The sequence below is a fragment of the Artemia franciscana genome, unplaced genomic scaffold (assembly GCF_032884065.1).
Source record: "Artemia franciscana unplaced genomic scaffold, ASM3288406v1 PGA_scaffold_131, whole genome shotgun sequence".
Lineage (NCBI taxonomy): Eukaryota > Metazoa > Arthropoda > Branchiopoda > Anostraca > Artemiidae > Artemia > Artemia franciscana.
The window spans coordinates 1,094,432-1,115,322 of record NW_027062626.1 but is presented as its reverse complement, the minus strand read 5'-3'; the positions used below and the strand labels follow the sequence as shown (position 1 = coordinate 1,115,322).

At 36.4% G+C, this 20,891-nt stretch overlaps 1 protein-coding gene across 1 annotated transcript in view; it reads right to left on the bottom strand.

Annotated features, from left to right (window-relative positions):
- Positions 1-20,891, bottom strand: part of LOC136041293 (limbic system-associated membrane protein-like) — a 255,171-nt gene that overhangs the window by 45,264 nt on the left and 189,016 nt on the right. Inside the window, exon 7 of the mRNA XM_065725904.1 lies at positions 14,253-14,411. Within this exon, the coding sequence (XP_065581976.1) occupies positions 14,253-14,411 (159 nt within the window). The remainder of the gene's footprint in view (positions 1-14,252; positions 14,412-20,891) is intronic.

The following is a 20,891-nucleotide window of genomic DNA, read 5'->3' as shown; positions in this document are numbered from 1 at the left end:
ATTCATGTTATCCTCAAAGGCATAGCTATTGAACTTTTCAACAGTGCTGAACAAAATGGCTATCTCAACTTTGATCGGACGACTTTGGGGGAAGGGGCTGGGAGAAGGGGTCAGATGGTGGGCTAGTTTTCCTTCAATATTTTCGGTCATTGGATAAGGCCAGTAGAACTTTTTAATTTCTGGTTGAATCTGGTTTAATCTCTGTCGATTTTCTAGGATTCAACACGATTCCACTGTAACATCATATTTGCGTACTTACAACGCTTTCCCCAGGGAATAAGGAGGTGTCGCCACCAAAAGCATAGTTGTCGGACTTTTGAACTATGTTAAATAAAAGGGCTATCTCGAAATTTTGATTTAACGACTTTGGGAGAAGGAGGCTCAAGGGGGAGGGGGCTAGCTGCCCTCAAAACTTCTGGTCAGTTAAAAAGGGTAGTAGAACCTTAAGTTTTCGTTTGAATGAAGCCTCTGCCGATACATGACCATTGGTTCGATACGATCATCCCTGGGAATAAAAACAAAACAAATAAACAGTCATCCGTGATCTTTCTTCTGGCGAAAAATACAAAATTTCACATTTTTGTAGATTGAAACCTAGAAGCTTGAAACCTCTACAGTTTGGTTCTCTGATACGCTGAATTTGATGGTGTGATTATCATTAGGATTCCTTTACGTTTAGTGGGGGTGAATCTGCCCTTTGATGAAAATCAGGCAAATTTCCTCAGGCTTGTATCCTTAGATGAGTAACACTAAACTTAGATATTTACTGACATAATAGAGCTTTTCTTGCACATATTAATACCGCACTAAAATATTATTAGCAATTTTACCTTCTAACTCTAAGCATATGTTGGTAGGTATAAATTAAATATAAACCTGAGAATTGATAAGGGCCTAGAAGACAAAAAAGAAGAAGAAACACTCACTGTGAACGTATAAAGAAACTCTCTTGCTTATTGTAGGTGGTAGACCATTTGATGCAATGCATAGATAGTGACCCATATGGTTTCTAGTCACCCTTTGAATAAATAGAATTTCACCAGTCACTGAATTCACTGCAAGAAAGGGTTCAATGACACGCAAATAAGAACTTCGTGATCAAGAGAAAACTTAGGCTATTGAAAGCGAATGAAAGTTATTTTCGGAAAAGGAAATTCCAAATAGAATACAAACAGTTAAAAGTTTGCAATTGAAATTAAATGAGCTAATTTATATCCAATTTTACGTGAAACTGCCTTTGTGATACAAAAAGTATTATAAGCTACAGACTATGATCTGAATAAAAGGAAAGATGAAGTTTAAATAAAAATATTTTTAACTTGAAAAAACATGCTCTAGCTATGGAAAGGGCATAATATTTAAACATAGGATATAATATTTTATCTGATCTTTTCAAGCTCCACGAATAAAAATGGAGCATAAAATTTTTTATTTCAATAATCACGCATTCAACCTTTAAGCTTGCTTCTCGATAGCTTGAAAATCTCAACAGATCCCTGCCGTCGGCATTCCATCAGTTTCTACTGTTACCAAAACAACAAAATTTACTGGAAAATGGATCATGCTACTCTACAACATGCATTAAATTCTAAAGTTGAAAATAATATTTTTGTAAAAAATTACCAATGCCCATTCATATTAAACGAATAATGTAAAGGCGCTCAAGAGAAAACTTGTATAGTGTAAAGTGTAAAGATGCTCAAGAAAGATTTCCATAGAGGGTCTTAATCAACTAGTTTTGTTCACAGGAGTAAATAAACTTTAGAATTTGATTTAGACAAAATATGTCTCAATATCTCCATTAAAAAGAAATAAACGTAATTTTCTCAACTATAGATTTGTTGGGGTCCTCCCTAATTTTATTTTTATTTACTATCGAACATTCTGCGAATTAAATTCATTTACGAGATAAGGATTATTCTCTGTTGGTGGCGCCTAATAGATAGCATAAGAATGTCAGCTGACTCCATTGTTCCAGCCTGAATTGCTGCAACTGTTAAGATAATTTCCTTTTTTTTACAATTTTCACCAGATTTTGAAAGGGAATGTGGATATTTCAAGTGTATTTTTATTCATTCGTTTTCTCTTCCGAAAATCTTTAACGGACAACCTTGAAACAAACAAAATGTAATTTTCATGGTCATTGATTTTCAGCAATACAGATCCCAGAGAATATTTAAATCAGACTATGATTGGCCCGAAGGATACTCATAACAAAGACAACAGCAACGAAACAGGCAGAATTATTATATCTCTTTCAGTAATATAAGCTACCCTTTGAGGTGCAAACAACTTTTTCTTCTTCAATCTCTTTGCTATCTCTAACAGAACTGATGAAACTTATCTTTTCCTAAGATTCCTAATTTGCGATAAGTTAAGTAAACTGGAGCAATTTGTTTACCAGAAACTAGTTCAACCGTAACTACGATTGACCATCTTTGGATATAATTCCGAAATTACAATTATATACTACCCAACTAGATCCTAAGAAATTCGTTGCTGTGAATGTTTGGAAAATCTCATGCAAGTTGTTACGCGTCAGTGTTTATAACTATGTCCCTAACTGTCTATTAAGACTTGCCCAACCTTGTATAATAACCACTTCAGTTTCCATTATCCTAAAGGAGGGAGAATTTCCTACAGGATATGCTAGTTTTCCAAAAAGGGTAATCACTAACATATCTTCTCATTTCCTTTAAGTAATGATGGGATTCTATTTTTTCCTTTTGTAAGAGGAACAGGATGCTATTTAGGAGGAGTCATTGTAATACTTCCTAGCGAAAAAAAGATCCCTTCGAAGGAACTAGATTTTCAATTATCAAAGAGCCTTTTGATCTTTGGAGACTTACTTGTTTATCCATTAAAGTAATCTGATTCATGCTTTTCTCATATTCTATTGACGTAAATGTATGTCATTCTAAAGTGTATGAACGCGAAAAGTTTTGGAAACACTGCGTAGCTCAAGGACTTTGTTTGGGAGGGAATATCAACTATCCCCAGGCTTCAAAATTCCTGAAACAAGTTTAAAGAATGGCTGATTTCCTGAAAAGGAGGTTCAGTCAAGTTTTATTTTATGGAACTCCATCCCTTCGGATGTCCCTCTTTTTCTTTCTGCAAAGGCATTATTTCTTCGGGTCTTTCTAATTAAATAATTTTTCTCTCTCTTTATTAATTCTTTCCTAATTTGTGTGTCTCTTCTCTTCTTTTAAAATCATTTTCAGATATATGTTAAATCTCCTTCTAAATCTTCTATCCGTTAAATATCCTATCTGTTCAATGTCCTTGTCTTGTTCCAGTGTTTTTTTTTTTTTGTATGTATTTTATAAAAGTGTTTTATTCTTGTTCTATGTGGTCCATTACAAGCAAAGCTTCTTGGGCCTAGTAACCGCTTTACTTTTGTAATAGTTTTTTCTTTTAGTATCAATAAATTGATTGATTGATTGATTGATTGATGTTACACTATTTGTCTCGGACAAGGTAGTGGTTCGTGCCCCCATCCTATAAAATTGAAAATAACCTGCCTGAGACAGCTAATTACTACAACTGTGAACGAAAGCTGACAGTTTTCAAAAGCCCAACTATTCTCCATATTTGTTCACATACAACCCTCAAGAAGTACACAAGCACAACTCACTATAAAATGATATATATAAAAAAAAGTGGTCTGCAGCAAATTTGAATTCAAACACTAAAACACTCCATATTTGTTCACATACATTTGTCTCCATATTTCTCCATATGGAGACAAATTTTATCATTTTATCAATTTCTAAAATTTTATCAATTTTATCATTTCTCCATATTTGTTCACATACAACCCTCAAGAAGTACAAAAGCACAACTCACTATAAAATGATATGTATATAAAAAAGTGGTCTGCAGCAAATTTGAATTCAAACACTAAAACACAGAAAACAAGAAATAATTTAACTCACTCAAAAAGCTATTTAATAAAAACAAAACAGACTGAAACCCAAAAATAAAAACCAGCTAACAGATCCTTAGCCTCATCATGATTACAGCGGTAGCTGCAACCTAGTAAAGAGCGAACCATGGCCCTTAGTGAATAAATGTTTAAAAACCCATTTTGAAAAAAAAATTAACCGTCAAGTGATAGTTAATGGTATTTTAAGGCTGATTCAAAGAATGGTAAGTATTATTTCGATTAATTTTAATTGTAAAATATCGATGTGAAAACAAATTTGTAGGATTTTCAGAAAAAGCCAGAAACTCCTTGGAAATGGTTTTGGGACAAATTGAAAGATGCAGCATTAAAATCGTCATTATCGAAAGCCTGATACAGGAGAACAACAACCCTCAAACTTGAACTAAAAGGAAAAGGACTTTTCGCAAGGAAGGCACTGATGTGTCTCCTCTTTTATTGCCTTTTTTCCCAGAGGCGATCGCACAGAATCAGTCATTGCACAATGTTGGGAGAGGGCTCATTTGAAAGAAAACTGACATATTCATCTTCCCTTTTAAGTGACACAACAGATCATACCACAGTAAAGTGGCGTTTTCAGCCATTTTGTGCCAAATAACATCAGAGAACACAAATTATAATAGAGCTAATTGGGAGTTTGTCGTTTAAAATACCAAGGCGGAGGTTTTGACCCCCTAACCCTCAAACTAAAAATTGACTTAAAAATTTTCATGAACACTGCCCTGAGCTTCTTTTTTATGGCACTTGGTATTTATCAAGTGAGGTATAGCGATCGCAATTTCTGTCCGTCGGTCTGTCTCTCTGTCTGTCTGTTGGTCCCGGTTGTACTAGTTCGGACACTTCCATATAAGCTAGGACGATAAAAAGTTGGCAGGAGTATCAGGGATCAGACCAGATTAAATTAGAAATAATCATCTCCCCGATTTGACCATCTGGGAGGGGGGGGGGGTGAAGGGAGGATTAATTCGGAAAAATTAGAAAAATGAGGTATTTTTAACTTAAGAACATGTGCTCGGACCTTAATGAAATTTGATATTTAGAAGGAGTTCTTGTCTCGGAGCCCTTATTTTAAATCCCGACTGGATCCAGCGACATTGGGGAGATTTATGGGGGGAAACCGGAAGTCTTGGACAACGCTTAGAGTGGAGAGATCGGGATGAAACTTGGTGGGAAGAATAAGCATAAGTCCTAGATACGTGATTGACATAACCGGACGAGATCTGCTTTAATTGGGAGAGTTTTGAGGGGTTGCATAATTCGGTAATTCGGAAAAATTAGAAAAAATTATGCATTTTTAACCTACGTATGAGTGATTGGACCTTAACGAAATTTCATATTTAGAAGGATCTCGTGTATCAGCGCTCTTATTGAATCTTGACCGGATCCAGTAACATTGGGGGAGTTGGAGGGGGGAAATGGAAATATTGGAAAACGCTTACAGTGGAGAGATCGGCATAAAACTTGGTGGGAAAAATAAGCACAAGTTCTAGATACGTGAGTGACATAATCGGACTGAATCCACTCTCTTTGGGGGAGTGGGGGGGGGGGGGTGAATTCCAGTGCTTTGGCGAGTTCGGTGCTTCTGGATGTGCTAGGACGATGAAAATTGGTAGGCGTGTCAGGTATCTGCCCTAATTGACTTGATAATAGTCGTTTTGCCGATTCGACCATTTGGGAGGGTGGGGCCGGAGGGAGGGAGTTCGCGAAAATTGAGGTATGCTTATATTACGAATGGGTGGTCGGAACTTATTGAAACTTTATATATAGAAAGATCTCATGTCTCAGATGCTCCATTTCCAATTCGGATCGGATCAAGGGACATAGGGGGGATACAGAGGGGAAACGGGAATCTTGGAAACCGGAAATCTTGGAAAACGCTTAGAGTGGAGAGATCGGGATGAAACTTGATGGGAAGAATAAGCACAATTTCTAGATACATGACTGACATAACCGGATCGGATACGCTCTCTTTGGGGGGTTGGGGGGGGGTTGTTGTGCTTTGGTGAGTTATGTGCTTTTGGACGTGCTAGGACGATGGAAATTGGTAGGCGGGTCAGGGACCTACACAAATTGACTTGATAACAGTCGTTTCCTCGATTCAACCATCTGGGAGCGGGGGGCTGTAAAGAGGGGAAAATCGTGAAAATTAAGGTATGTTTATCTAACAAATGGGTGAACAAATCTCAATGAAAACGAATATATAGAAAAATCTTGTGTCTCAGATGCTCCATTTTCAATTCGGATTGGATCTGGGGACATAGGGGGCTGGAAGGGGTAAACAAATATCTGGGATATCGGAAACCTTGGAAAATGCTTAAAGTGGGGAGATCGAGATGAAACTTGATGGTAAGAATAAGCACAACTTCTAGATATGTGATTGACATAACGGAACCGGATCTACTCTCTTTGGGAGAGTTGGGGTGATTTCTAGTGCTTTGTTGAGTTCGAGAATAAGCACAAGTTATAAATACGTGATTGACATAAGCGAACCGGATCTGATCTCTTTGGGGGAGTAGGAGGAATTTGTAGTGCTTTGGCGTGTTCGGTGCTTCTTGACATGATAGGACGAAGAAATCGATAACTCTAGTATAGCGTCTAAATTTAGGTTCCGACCTCGTCACATGTGCCATATGAGCTCTTTGGCTCTTATTATTCATTAATGTCAGCTGTTAATGACATGGCTGCTTCAGCAATTCCTAAGGTTTTTGATAAAACATCAGCAGATGATGGCCTTTTAACAAACAAAAGACATTGTGTCACAGCAAAGTGGCGTTTTCTGCCACTTTGCGCCAGAAAATATCAATTATTGCCGAAAGAGAGTCAACATACCAGGAAAGACAAATTCTAAGATGGCCTATTGATTTGTCATTGTTTAAGATTCGAAAAATGAGGTTTTCCACCTCCCTCCCCCCCCCTATCGTGAGAGATGCTTCTACAGTATACGGATTAAGTGGTGGTACCAGCCTTTGGATTAGTAATAGTATTAGCATTCTTATAATGCCTTTTCGTTAGTTCGGCATCCCCCTCAAGAATACCTAAAAGTTTTAACTTTCAACTCTAAGCTGTTCCTGATGTATTGTCGATAGGCGTTTTTGACAGCCAGCATGCGCATAGTGTGTTTTCACTTAGTTCAACATCACTCTTAACATTCTGTAAAATTTTCACTTTAATATCCTCAGCTTTAGTACAAGGAGTAGCAGTAGTAGTAGCAGAAGTAGATAGCATTAATGGTATGCACATGATTTCTTATGGTTAGTTCAATGTCCCCTCAACGTGCTCCAAAATCCCAACTTGATTTTCTAAGTCGTTCTAAAGATATTACATCAGGGATCTTTTGACATCCTTGCAAAATACAGAGTTTTGACTCAGTTCAGCATAGTAATAGTAGTAATAATGATAAGCGGACGGAGGCTTCTGATTAGTTCAACATCCCCCTCAACACGCCCTTGAAAATTCTACTTAACTTTTTAAGCCGCTCTAGATATATTAATGACGTGCCCTTTTGAAAACATGCATTCACAAAGGGCCTTTTCGATTTAGTTCAGCATTCCCTCGAAGTTTTACCACAATACCTTCTGCCTTAGTAGAAGTAGTAGTCGTAGTAGTAGCAGTAGTAGTATTAGTGGTAGTAGTAGTAGTAAGAGTAGTAGTAGGGCCTTATCTTTAGTTCGACATCCCCTGCGACATTTTCTGAAAGTTTCAAACCTACATGCACATAGGGTGCCGTGATTTACTTTGACATTATGCTTATAATTACATGAAAACTTAACCTTAATGCCATCAGTAATAGTAGCAACAATAACAGTAAATGCATTAGTAATAGTAATACCACATACACAGTGCTTTTCGGTTGTTCAACATCACCCTTAACAATACTGAAATTTTCAACTTTAAACTCTAAACTGTTCCTAACATGGGCACCTATAAGCTAAATTTTAGGGAGGGGACTTACCTAGTTTAATTAGCACTTATAATGTTTCATATAGACCCTGTCAACATGCCGGCGAGCATCAAACGCCACCGACAAGAGGCCTGGTCGACCTCCGGCGAAGTGCTGTAACTCCGCCAGCGCCGGCAAAAGTGGTGGCGTTTGGCTGACTTCGATTAATTTGAGCCAATTCTTTATTACGCCAATCACAAACCTGTGGTTAAGGATTTCGATTTTCCTGCTTAGAAATCAAGTACAGTTTTCATAATTAGACTAACAAGCACGGACACAAATAGCTTTGCAAGAATAACTTGTGCTTCCAGGGTGAGTTTTATTCAGCACTAGTTCATCTAGCACATTCATTGAATAGACAATTGCCTTTCGAACAGACGCCAGATTAAGTTCCAGGTAGGAAATTGAGATTTAAGGACCACTCTATTTCAAGACACCTTGGTATAGCAAAGAATATTCCTTGAGTCCTTGCCATAGGCAGGTGTTTATAAATACTGAGATTTTGATTTCGTGACATAACAGCTTTACTTGAAATGGTAAGTTCTGAAAATGCTCCAGTTTTTAACTGTTTAATTCTGAATTTAACATCGAGGACAATTACTGTGATTCTTTATTTGTCTTAAAACCATTTGAGGTGTAAAAACTAGGAGCAGACTAGGAGGTGTCTAATTACAGGGCAGGACCTATTTCAGACATCGGCAGAAATGAATGGGAAGGAAACTACAAATGCAGATCTCTCTAATCACCATCTCAGCAGTTATATCTGCTATACCACCTGGAAAATTAGTTTTTCTCTACTAATTCTGTGTAAATTTTCTTAATAAGTATTTCATCTGTTTGAATATTTCATCCATATACAATGGTAATTATTTAAATGCACGGACAGATAATAGTAGAGGCCTAATTGCAATTACAAATTTTTAGCTTGAGTCTAATCTTGGAAAATAGGCTACTGCCCAAACTTGGACAAAGGATCTTAAAATTGGAAGTATCTCAATCATGGACAGATTCAATCACTGACATATGCTGTGAAAAAGAGTAATAATATTTACATAAGGTTGGCTATAAGATTGTACCAAGTCAATTCCAACTATCTGCATCAGGTCCAAGATTAAGAGTAGTTGCTTAGCGAAGATATATTTTAGTCAAAACATTTGTCCAAGATCAAACACTGTCCAAGTACTAGGGTTTTTATCCAAAATCCTGTTTCGTGCAGTAGATATGGTCTGGCTGTTAAAGGCACTTTCACACATTACCTCTCCCACCACTCATAACGGTCATACTGACCTCTGCAGTATGTTTTACCTTCTCCCTAATAACCCTCATAGGTGACCTTTACAAAGTTCCCAACTACAACTAAAATTCTTTTCAATCTTTTCAGTTTCATTTTCACCCTCAGTGCTGTCTTCTCAAATCTCTTCACTGCCTACTTCTTTTTATTCTTTTCTTTTGTTGCTTCAATTTTTTCTTTCCCATCTCTTCTTTGTCTTCCTTGTAGCAAAGGTAGCTTCAATCTTTGCTTTCAAGGATGTATCAGTGAGCGCTTTTGTACCCTCCTTTCTTCCTTGAAGTACTTTGTTTTCTTGGTGGTGCTGGGGCGTGGTTGTACTTGTTCAGGTGTGACTACCCTATTTCACACTGGCTGCAAAATCGCAGGGCTTACTGAAAGCATTGGGTGTGAAGATGGCATTGCAAGTAGGGATGGGGCTGGCGTTAGAACCTCTGATGAGCTTGGCACACCAGCTGGCTAAAAATGGGCTAAAAATATTTGGTTGGTCTGTTAAGAGCACAGACCTTCACTATCAAACAATCTTTATTGGAAGGGGATATACCTTCCAAATCCCTTCTGGATGTTTGATGGAATAAAACTAAGGGGAAAGATTTTCCTTCCAGCCCAGCTGTGACGTAAATGGTGACAGGTCTTCTTGATAGTGACGGTTGCTCGATGAAAAAAAATACTACTAATTTTAATAATTGATTCTGTTAGGAATACATAGCTGTTAGAAGTTTCAACTATTATGGAAGGGTTCTGAAATTCCACAGCCGTTTCGTTTCTACTAGATTTCTACTTCTCTTGATGAATAACGAGGAAGACCAGAATCCAGCCAGTGCCTCGCGAAGTTTCTAACTCGTGAATAGGCCCAGATCTGATATAAATCAAATCTGAGATTTGATAAAGACTGATCAAAACATAAATGTTTGCGGCCAACAGTGATCGCTTCAATGGCGCACCACTGATGCTATTTTTCCCCCCCCACTGCTGACCTTCCCTTATCGGCACGGCGGTGGGGTCTTGCTGTTTAATCGAAACATCAAAACAAAAACATAAAAATACAAGGCAGCGTCATTCAGCCAGGGGGAGCTGGCACCCCCCCCCCCCTATAGGGACCCATTGTTCCACACATATCACTGATTTAATCTTTGGACAACCTGCCTGTACATATTGTTTTGATTTACTCCAGTATCCCCCACAAAATTGCCTGAAGTTTTTACCTTAATACTCTTAGCCTTAGCAGCAGGAATAGTAGTAGTAGTAGTAGTAGTAGTAGTAGTAGTAGTAGTAGTAGTAGTAGTAGTAGTAGTAGTAGTAGTAGTAGTAGTAGTAGTAGTAATAGAAGAAGTATTAACAGTAGAATTAGTAGTTTTAAAGTTGGTTAAAACAGGCTAATAGAACCAATAATGGATATAGCTCCTTACTTTCTTTCTTTGGCTCAGAACAAACTTTAAAAAACAACAGAAAGTGGAAGGAGAGGAAGAAGGTATTGAAAAGGGATTTAATTCCCATTTAGGTTTCTTTTAGTAACACAATAACAGAAAATGAAGACAATCATAACAATAAAAACAGCTAAACTTTGACAAAATGCATTAACAAGCGTTATTCAATTAATGATTCAGCCTCAGCTTTGGTTCATATTTGGGATTGCCCCTCTCAACAATGAGGCTTGATTTTCCCTTAAACTAACAGGAGATAACTCAGAACAGAATCATCAGAATTCTCAGAGATACTTAAAACACATTTACGCTTGCTTTCCACAAGTTTTCCAACATCCCTTCTCCACAGGTGGGTTTAGAGGAGGGGGATGAATGGGGCATTCATCCTGGGTAAGGAAATTTCAGCGGTGCAAAACTGAAATAAATAATTTAACATTTATAGTCAATTTATAGTTTTTGAAATTTTATCCTTATTAAAATAAAGTAGAGGTCGTAGTTGGCAGTTAGTTACTACTTACTGTAATACTTATATAATAATACATAATACCTGCTGCAAATATAAGCAAACTGAAGAGGTCAGAACCACCACTACTTTGCCCTGAAGGATAGCCCATGCTCATTGACTATCCAGGTGTGGACCCCCTGTTGCCCCCCAATAAATTTTCTGGAGCAACGCCCCTGGTAACAGTTGTAGTAATAGTATGCACATATTGCCTTTTAGCTAGTTCAACATCCGCCTTAACATGCCCTGAAGGCTTGAAATTAACATCCAAAGCTGTTCCTGAGATATTGCTGATGCGCACTTTTGACAACCTACGTGCATATAGTGTGTTCCGATTTAGTTCAACATCTCCATTAAGAAAAGAGGGCTGGCTGACCCACACCACTTTTGACTGTTAAATCGAGCACTAGAACTTTCAGTTTCCGATCGATGAGACCCCTCGAAAGTTTTTACGACAACCGCTTACATATCAAGTGGCTTCGTGCAAAGCCAGGACTGAAAAAAACACATGGTACCTAAAGCCCACATCTCTCTTTACTTAAGCACTGCTTTATAGAATTCTAAAAGTATTGCTGTACTGAAAAAATGAAACCGAGTAAAAAAGCAGGATTTTTCCTTAGGTGCAGAAAATTTTGTGGCTTGTCTGAACACAACAAAGACTTTTAAGGATTTCAGTACTCTTTCAGCAATATCAGTATCCATGATATGAACAAATTTTAGCATACATAAGGTATTTTCTAAAAAACTCAAGCAAGCTTAGTTTCTAGTAAAGCTCAACTCAAGTCCCATTGTAATTGGTAATGAGGCTTTATTGGTAACGGTAAAGTGGGTACTTAGTTCTGGGAAACGGCGCGATAGGGCAAATGGCACTAAAATGCAACTAACCGTTTTATTTTATCTTAGTAAAAAAAAAAAAGGTAAAGGATACGGCATTACCTTTACCTACTGGTCCCTACCGGTAGATTAAACCTACCTATTACAATCCCTACCGGCGGTGCTGATCTCTTTTTTTTGGCCCTTCAGCCAGGAAGTGCAATGGGAGTTTGGGGGCCAACCATCCTGTGCTTTCGCACACCCCCTGTTTACCTTCCCCAGATTTCTCCAGGTACTCATTTAGAGCTGGGTCGACTCTGGCTAAGCTTACAGAGTCACGCCACTGACCCCCGTCCCAAACTGAACAACTTGGTACACTGGGATTCGAACCCGCGTCCTTTCAGACAAAGGATCCCTGGGAGGAGAGGAAGGCAAGGTTTCTCCTAATCATCTTATATGTATATAATGTTATGAAAATGAATAAAAGCCAAGAAGATGTGGTCTCCTTATTGTTTAATTCATGAATTAAGATCAGACAAAATCTGCTCTCTAACATTTGTATGTGTGATGCATAATGTGTGGAATACTATAGAATAGTTTCTCTAAGATTAGTTTCTAAAAATAGATTCCTAATATAAAAACAGCTTCCTATTCAATTAATTTTTATAAAACAGAAACTAATTGAAAATCTAAGTTTCGTTAAAAAGTCTTTATTTTGGGCTCGGTGTGATTCTGAACTCTCCTCAGTTTGATCATGAAATGGACTAATTTCCATGTGTATTGTCGAGGAATAGCACTTCAATTAAATTTTGGTCAACTGGATACAAAAGAATCCCGAAGTTATATTTGCTCTGTTTGTGAATAGAAGAAAAATACTTATGCTGTATTAGATTAGGGAAATTCTTTGAACATGGAAACGCGTCAGTGTTGCAATGCTGCGCATCTTGATTCATAGGATTTTATGAAGTGGCAGACTTCTTAAATCTTTGCTATCTTTTTTGGATTCTTGTCACAGGAAGACACAACAATAATCAAATATGTATTTTTATCTAGGTTTCATTTTTTTCAAATTCATTGAAGTCTTTTGTGTTAATGATTCGGTTCGGTTTTTTTTAAAACAAGATTATGTCAACAAGTCGATACTTGAAAGAATATACATTTTAAGCCTATATGCACTCGGGGGGGAGGTGTCATGGGGCGGAAGACCCCCCCCCTTTGAATGTCTCTCGCACAGAAAAATTATGCCTTAATAAATCAGGAAACTTGATAACGGCTTTACTGAACTTCAACCTTCAGTTGAGAGACTCGTATAAAAACGAATACGTTCCCTATCTCTGAAACAAACTTGTGGGCTCAATCCTATAAAACACCCTTTTTTCTCCTCCTTTCCCCATCTTATTGAATTTTGGAATACACCCGCGTATTTTACCTTCAGCTATTGATTATTTTTCGAAAATCAATTATACAATGATACAGGGAAGCATGAAAAAGATGATAGTATTCTATTGAGGAGGTTTGAAATCATAAATTTAATTTTACGAGTATCAGCATTGGCTGAAAATATCAAAGAATAAGGGCCGATTTTGCCATCACCACAGGGAGCTTCCAAAGCAATTCTGGTAAAAATTGAGAGGGTACAGGGCGATATCCAGGATTTGTTTTCAGAGGGGCTAGCAAAAGATTTTTTCAGGGGGAAGGGCAATAAAAATTAAAAAAAACATCAAAAATGTGTTTATATTCATTTTTGTTATGTTTTGCGAATCAAACATTTCAGGAGGGGTCAGAAACCTATACACCCCCCTCCCCTGGACACGGCCTTGATAAGGGATCTTAAATGTGTAAAAAGTGTGAAAAGCTAGCGAGAGGCTAGTTCAAAGCAAAAAAAGTATAATCTCTAAACAATTGTTAAGCAAAACACCGTCTATTCAATGTACATACAGTATAAATACTATACATTCTGTGTCGGCAAAGACTTCAACCAAGGTAATTAGCACAACAGGAACCTCTAAAGCTGTCAACTTATTCCATTATACTTCTTTTGAATTGATTTTCAATGTTTTCCAAGCAGATACACCAGAATACCTTTACGAAGAACCTTTTTCTGATATTTAAAAGAGAATTTTGCCCTGTTTAAACAACAAAACAAAAAATCATCGGCTTTGAGTTTTCTATCGTTTATTTGGATCTTATATCGAAGCTATACAAGTTATGGCATGACCGTCAAATCAAACCTGAATAGTTTGGCCGCACAAACTAAAAAACTTAAAATGGTTGAGGTAGGGTGATTCTTTATGGGATCGAATGGCCTTAAACCAATGACTTGTAACTGAAAGAGAACGTACCTCGACTCGAACTGGACATTATTATTTCTCCACCATCTTCTCTTCTCCAGATAACTGAAGGATGAGGATTCCCCTTCGCCTTGCAAATTAAAGTGGCATTTTCAAGTTCCCTTACGTTTACGTCACCACTTGATTCCTCATCGGATATGTCAGGTGGAACTAAAACATAATCAAATGTTATAATGTATATATATATATATATATATATATATATATATATATATATATATATATATATATATATATATATATATATATATATATATATATGTATGTATTTTTTCTTGAAAATGGCCTCAATATTTTTCTGGAAACATTGGCATCCTGAGATATTCTGGCCTAACAAAACGATATAAAAGCCTCAATTTTAGAAAAAAATTTGTGAGTGGTTTAATTTTTATATACATCAGTATTGCAATAACGTTGTCATACTTGCCAAACTTATGTGGAAATATTGAAAAATTTCATGCATGGAGAAGTTTATATTAAATTTCTTAAAGAGGAAAAAAATGGTAATTGCAAAAAAAATTTGCATATATTTTTACAAGGGATTACAGCAACTCAAAAACCTTAAAAAAGGAAAACCAAAATATTGATTCTTAGTTGAAATCGTTGTTAGAAAAACATCATTACCGAATTTTATTTCTTATAAGTATAAGCAATTTCTTTTTAAGACAAGAAGAAAAGGTTGAAATTTTTTTTAATTCAGTTCAGAATTGCTAAAGTTATTATGTAAATGCAAAAATATATACGGTGCCTGAGCAATAATTTTGCTGATTTGATTAAAACAACAAAAAAGTCTGAAAATTTTTTAATTAGTTGTTTTTTTTTAGATAAAATCCACTCGCTGTTTGATTAAGCTTATAGGTTTGAACGCAACCAGTTATATAATGCCAGTAGGAAGGCTCAAGAAACGAAAATTTGCAATTATTACACATGATGATAAACATTTTGACAAGGGATTACCCAAATTCAAAAATCTTAAAAAAAGCTAAGTTTCAAGCTTAGTACACATTGTTGTTAAAATCAGACTAGCTTCAACAATCAAATTATTTGAAAAGACTTCAGTATGAAAAGACACTAAATTGCGTAAAGAGCCAAAAACTGGTAATTGGAAAAATATTTGTTTATATTTTAACAAGGGATTACAACAATCCAAAAACCTTAATAAAGAAAACTTTTTTGAACGCAACCAGTTATATAATGTCAGTAGGAAGGCCCAAAAAACGAAAATTTGCAATGTATTGCAAACTAGATGGGCCCCGAGAGCCTATCCTACCTGAGCCTACCTGAGCCTGTCCGTGAAAGTAATTGCTGCAGAGGAGGTGGAAGTGTACCTAGAAAAGCAGAATGCGCTAAATAAAGATTACTTTTACCTACAATAGGATCCAGTGGGGCTATTCCAGTATCATTATACAAGATTCAAGGGGAAATCAGACTTAAGTAGGTCAATGTTTCAGTTTAGTAGAAGCAAGCTATATTGCCCAAATAAGGAGGTTCTCGCTGGAGTATGGGTAAGATTTAGTGCCTCAGGGGACTTAGGTCTGGATCCATCTTTGGGATGCTATTCCTATGACAGGCCAAGCAAATTAATTTGGAAATTGTAGATGCAGGAATCATCTTTGTTGGCTACTTTTCCTGTGAGATAATGGACTCTAAAGTGAATACATACAGAGTTGTAAGGTCCCAATGACTTGGAAAAAAAATATTTGCGTAGTTTACGGCGTCTTTGCAGGTTTTTACTGGATTTTATGCCACAATTTGTCGGTATCGAAGATTGTGATGGTGTTGTTCTTATAACATAATATGGTACTATAGTAATTTGGAAAAAAAAGTACTTTAGAGACAAATTTGCGTATATATTTGCGCATTAGGTGAGGGGTGGGTAAAGTATAGCGGGTCTGCATACAAAATATGTAATCTACAATTATTCTGCATATTATGAAGTAAGAATTGTTTTTTCAATTTACGCTGTCCAGATACTTTACCTTCGCTCCCCCTTAATGTGCAAATATATAGCCCACACTATAAAGGTCTAAGTTATTCTGCCACTTGTCACCTGTTTTCCACTGAGCGTAAGCTAATTGTCTCCTAACACAGACAGATGAAACTGGCTTGTTCTCGAATGTGTACCATTATGTACATAAATACTTTTTTCTTCTGCACTTTCATTTTTGACTGGTTCCCACTGTCCTTTGAAAGCACAGTTCTTTGTTCTTCAATCTCGTTTTTGACACTCTTGGTGCTTGCTTTAGCGTTTCTGCCAATCCTATAATTCTTTGCTCTTCACTTTCATCTTTGACAAGTTCTGATTCCTACTGTTGCTTGTAATTTTTGCTGCTGACTATCTTCTAACTGCATATTTCTTTGTTCTCGCGGTCGTATGTCTTCCAACGTTCTAACCACACATTTCTCTGTTCTTCATTTCATTTTGATTCGTTCTGATTCTCATTGTCGCATGACTTGTAGCCGCAAGTTTTTTGTTTCGTTTTTGTTCTTCACTTCTGATTTTGAGTTGTTGTAATTCTCACCGCCACTTATCTTTTAACTGCATATTTCTATATTCTTCAATTCCGTTTTTGACATATTCTAATTGTCGGTTTCGCCTACATTTCAACTACAAATCTCTTTGATCTTATTTTTGTTTATCATCTGTGTCTTTCGCCTTAGTTGCTTGGATTGATCTTGTAACTTTTGATGGTCTAGGTCGTCTCCTAGGTACCGTCTAGGAGACGGTTTTGTCTCCTTCTGTCCTTTTTTGTACTCATTTTGTGCTAACGTTAATTTGCGTTTGTGTCCCTTAGATATTATAAAACGCATGAATATGGCTTTTGAAGTTTACATCACCGAACATGGGTACACGTATTTACATATTTCTAAGTTTTTGCTCTGCAAAACTTCTAAAACAATTTTAAAATGTATTTTTCTTGTGTCTTTACTTTCAGTAAACATGAATGCTTAACTACTTAGTCTATCACAAACACCAAAAACAAGAAGAACAATAGGGAATTTTTGTAAGACAGTGGGAAACAAATTAGATTGAATATTTCGGCCCTTTGTCCAAGGGCCATCCTTTGCAATACAAATAAGAAAAAACAACTTACAAGATAATAAAATCAATAAAACTAAAATGAACAGTTTTTCAAAACAGTCCCAGCATCCTTACCTCAGCGAAGTTCAACCAGGACTGTTTATTTACGTCGTTATTTTTCGTCGTATTTATTATTTGAGTCCTGGTTGAACTTCGCTGAGGTAAGGATGCTGGGAATGTTTTGAAAAACTGTTCATTTTAGTTTCATTGATTTTAATAAAACATAGGGCCGAAATATTAATTCTAATTTGTTTCCCACTGTCTTAAAAAATTCCCTATTGTTCTTCTTGTTTTTGGTGTTTGTGATGGAAAGGCAGTGTGGTCTTCGTCGTTATTTACTTAATCTATCCTGATGTATTGTCGATACCACATAGTTTTTTTTTGTATTGGTTTTAGCCTGGAAAATGAATCTCTCCAGAAGCAACGCTCACTGGAATTGTTAAGAACACTTCATAATTTCGAAAATCGATTGTTCATTTTGATGGCAGCACAGGACCCTTCCAATGACGGGGCTTGATTGAGCCCAATCATTCCAATCGCTCCTTTTCTGGCCCTGAGGGCACCAATTCTTGAAAATGAAGAGACAGGAAACAAGAATTTTTTTTTCTAATAGAGATCCAAAAAATATTCTTCATTATCTGGAAGGGGGGTTGAGTTTTCAATGAAAATATCAAAAACAGTATTTTTCAACAAAATCTAGGGGGGAATGGGGTATTTGTCCCATGCTCCCGTCTATTTGCGGAACTGCAATAAACGGTTCCATACCAAGTAGCCTATGTATTATGGAAGATATTTTAATTTATTCTTAATCATGGTAAGGAACAGTGGGAAGTTATCCCCCACCCTAGAAATTGGTGCGATGGACTGATTACACTCAAATAATACGCTTCAGGCCATGGGGATGGTTTTCATCGTCAAATTTACGACCAAAAATTTATGCTTCTAGAAAATCATTGGCACAAAGATGGATGAAAACCATCAGTTCATTACTAATAAAATTACACCAGACTGTTGGTTAAACAGCTTAAACAAATTTCAAAAGCTTTGGAAGTTTAAAACCCGGTTGTCCTAAGTAATGGTCGTCCCAAATGCACAAGGTGTGCATTTTAACAGTTTGGTTACAACTGTGATGCGAACATTTTACAAAAATTTTACGCAATTAAACATCCATATCTTATTGAATCAAAACATCTTTTATTTTTTAGCTGGTAGTCAATATTCCACCTTATAGAAAAGAAATTAAAGCTGATGTTTGCAATACAACACATGCCTAATAAATTTTTATCATCTAACCGTTCATAATAAGAATTTCTGGCCCTTTAATCTACTGAAAATAGTCTTGATTTCATGGTTCAGAGAGAACTAATCAAGCATGGCTTTCAAAATGATCTTGTAGTCTCAAAAACACGGTGACTGAAATAATTTGCTTATTGCCTGGATAAGCTTAGAATTCCCCGGTGTTTTCACTACTATCACTTATATCAGTAGTAGTAATAAAATCTTTCGAGCTAAATCTATTATATTGAACATATGAAAGACATTACAGAAAACGAGATTGTTGCTAGAAGTAATGACAAGGCTATGAAAAATTGCAGCATGTTTCTAGGTTCTAGGGATTTTATTTTCGAACACTGTTACGAGATGATACATCAGAGGATCTATTTTTCCACGACTGGGCAGTTGAAGTTTCGTTGATTAATCAAATCAAATAATCAATTATTAGCTCATTAATAATTATAATTTTATTACTTAATTTAGTTAGATATCTATGCATTACTTAATTTAGTTAATTAATTTAGGTGGATCTGTTATTAAAGGTGAGAATGACTGATATTGTCATTTCATCTGTAACTGAGCTGCTTGTGCAGGATAATAAATTTAAGTGCTTAATGAAATTAAGTAATTAACCAATAATTAATTAATCATTATCATTAAAATCATTAATTAAAAAATTAACCGATTACTTATAAGTATTTGATTAATCAAATTAAACATCTAATTAATTTGGGCGGAGCTGTTGCTAACAGTAAGACTTCTTGGTATGCCATATCTTGCAAATTCATAAAAATCCAATTCTTAGTCTTATCTTCAGTAGAAACAAGCTACTATTTCAAAAAAAGTATTATTGAAGTAGTACCAATAAAGAAACGGCATTGCTGGGATCCATAGGAGAGAAATGGAGAAGTCATTGATACTCGTCAGCCATTAAACCTGACAGTAGGTTATAACCATAAGGCGATTTCATAACAAGGTAATGTACTTAAAAATGCTTTAGCATAAAGAACGAGGTATTTATCTCCTCCTTAATACCTCGCTCTTTATGCTAAAGTATTTTTATAAACCCTTATATGCGTAATAATCTCTGTTCGTTTTAAGTTTTAATGCTACTCCTTACTTTCAATTGAAATAAAAAATTTTCATGTTCATTTTTTCATTGTTTTTTTATAGTAATGCTAGAAAATCCCGCAACCTTTTCATTGAATTTCCCTTCCCCCATGACATTTCTCCAAGGAAAGATCCTCCCACTAGCCCCCTCTCCTCTAACCCACCCCCAAACTAAAAAAATCTCCCTGAAAACGTCTGTACACTTCCCAATAACCATTACTGTATGGAAATACTGGTCAATGTTTGTAACTTGTAGCCCCTCCCCCAGGAACTGTGGGGGAGTAAAGCATCCCCAAGACGTAGTTATTATGGTTCTCGACTATGCGGAAAAAAATGGCCATCTCAAAATTTTGGTCCGTTGACTTTGGGAAAAAATGAGCGTGGGAGGGGGCCTAGGTGCCCTCCAATTTTTTTGGTCTCTTAAAAAGGGCATTAGAAGTTTTCATTCCAATTAGAATGAGCCCTTTTGCAACATCCTAGGACCACTTGGTCGATACGATGACCCCTGGGAAAAAAAAACAACAAATAAACACTTCTGGCAAAAAATACGAAATTCCACATTTTTGTAGATAGGAGCTTGAAATTTTTGCTGTAGGGTTCTCTGATATGCTGAATGCGATGGCTTGATTTTCGTTAGGATTCTACGACTATTAGGGTGTGCTTCCCCCTATTTTCCAAAATAAGGCAATTTTTCTCAGGCTCGTAACTTTTGATGACAAAGACTAAATTTGATAAAACTTATATGTTTAAAATCAGCATAAAAATCCGATTCTTTTGATGTATCTATTAGTATCAAAATTCCGGTTTTTAGATTTTCGTTTACTATTGAGCCGGGTCGCTCCTTACTACAGTTCGTTACCACGAACTGTTAGATCGAAATATTGTTGAGGGAATTACCTGTAATTTAGAGGTAGCTTGCCAGGAAGAGATCGGAAAGTCAAAATAGCCGAAAATCACTTAAAATCTAGGAGACATGTCCCTACGTCCGAAGACAGTTTCTCCTGAGAAATTTTAAACCACTGACATCTACAGCCCAGATGTTAGCAGGCTTCTAAGTTACATAGTCTTGGAAACTTTTGAAACTTCTGCTTAACAGCTGGTGATATGAATCAGTATTGAGAAGTGCTCAGAGTACTCTTCAGCAGAAAATTTCAGTACTTGTG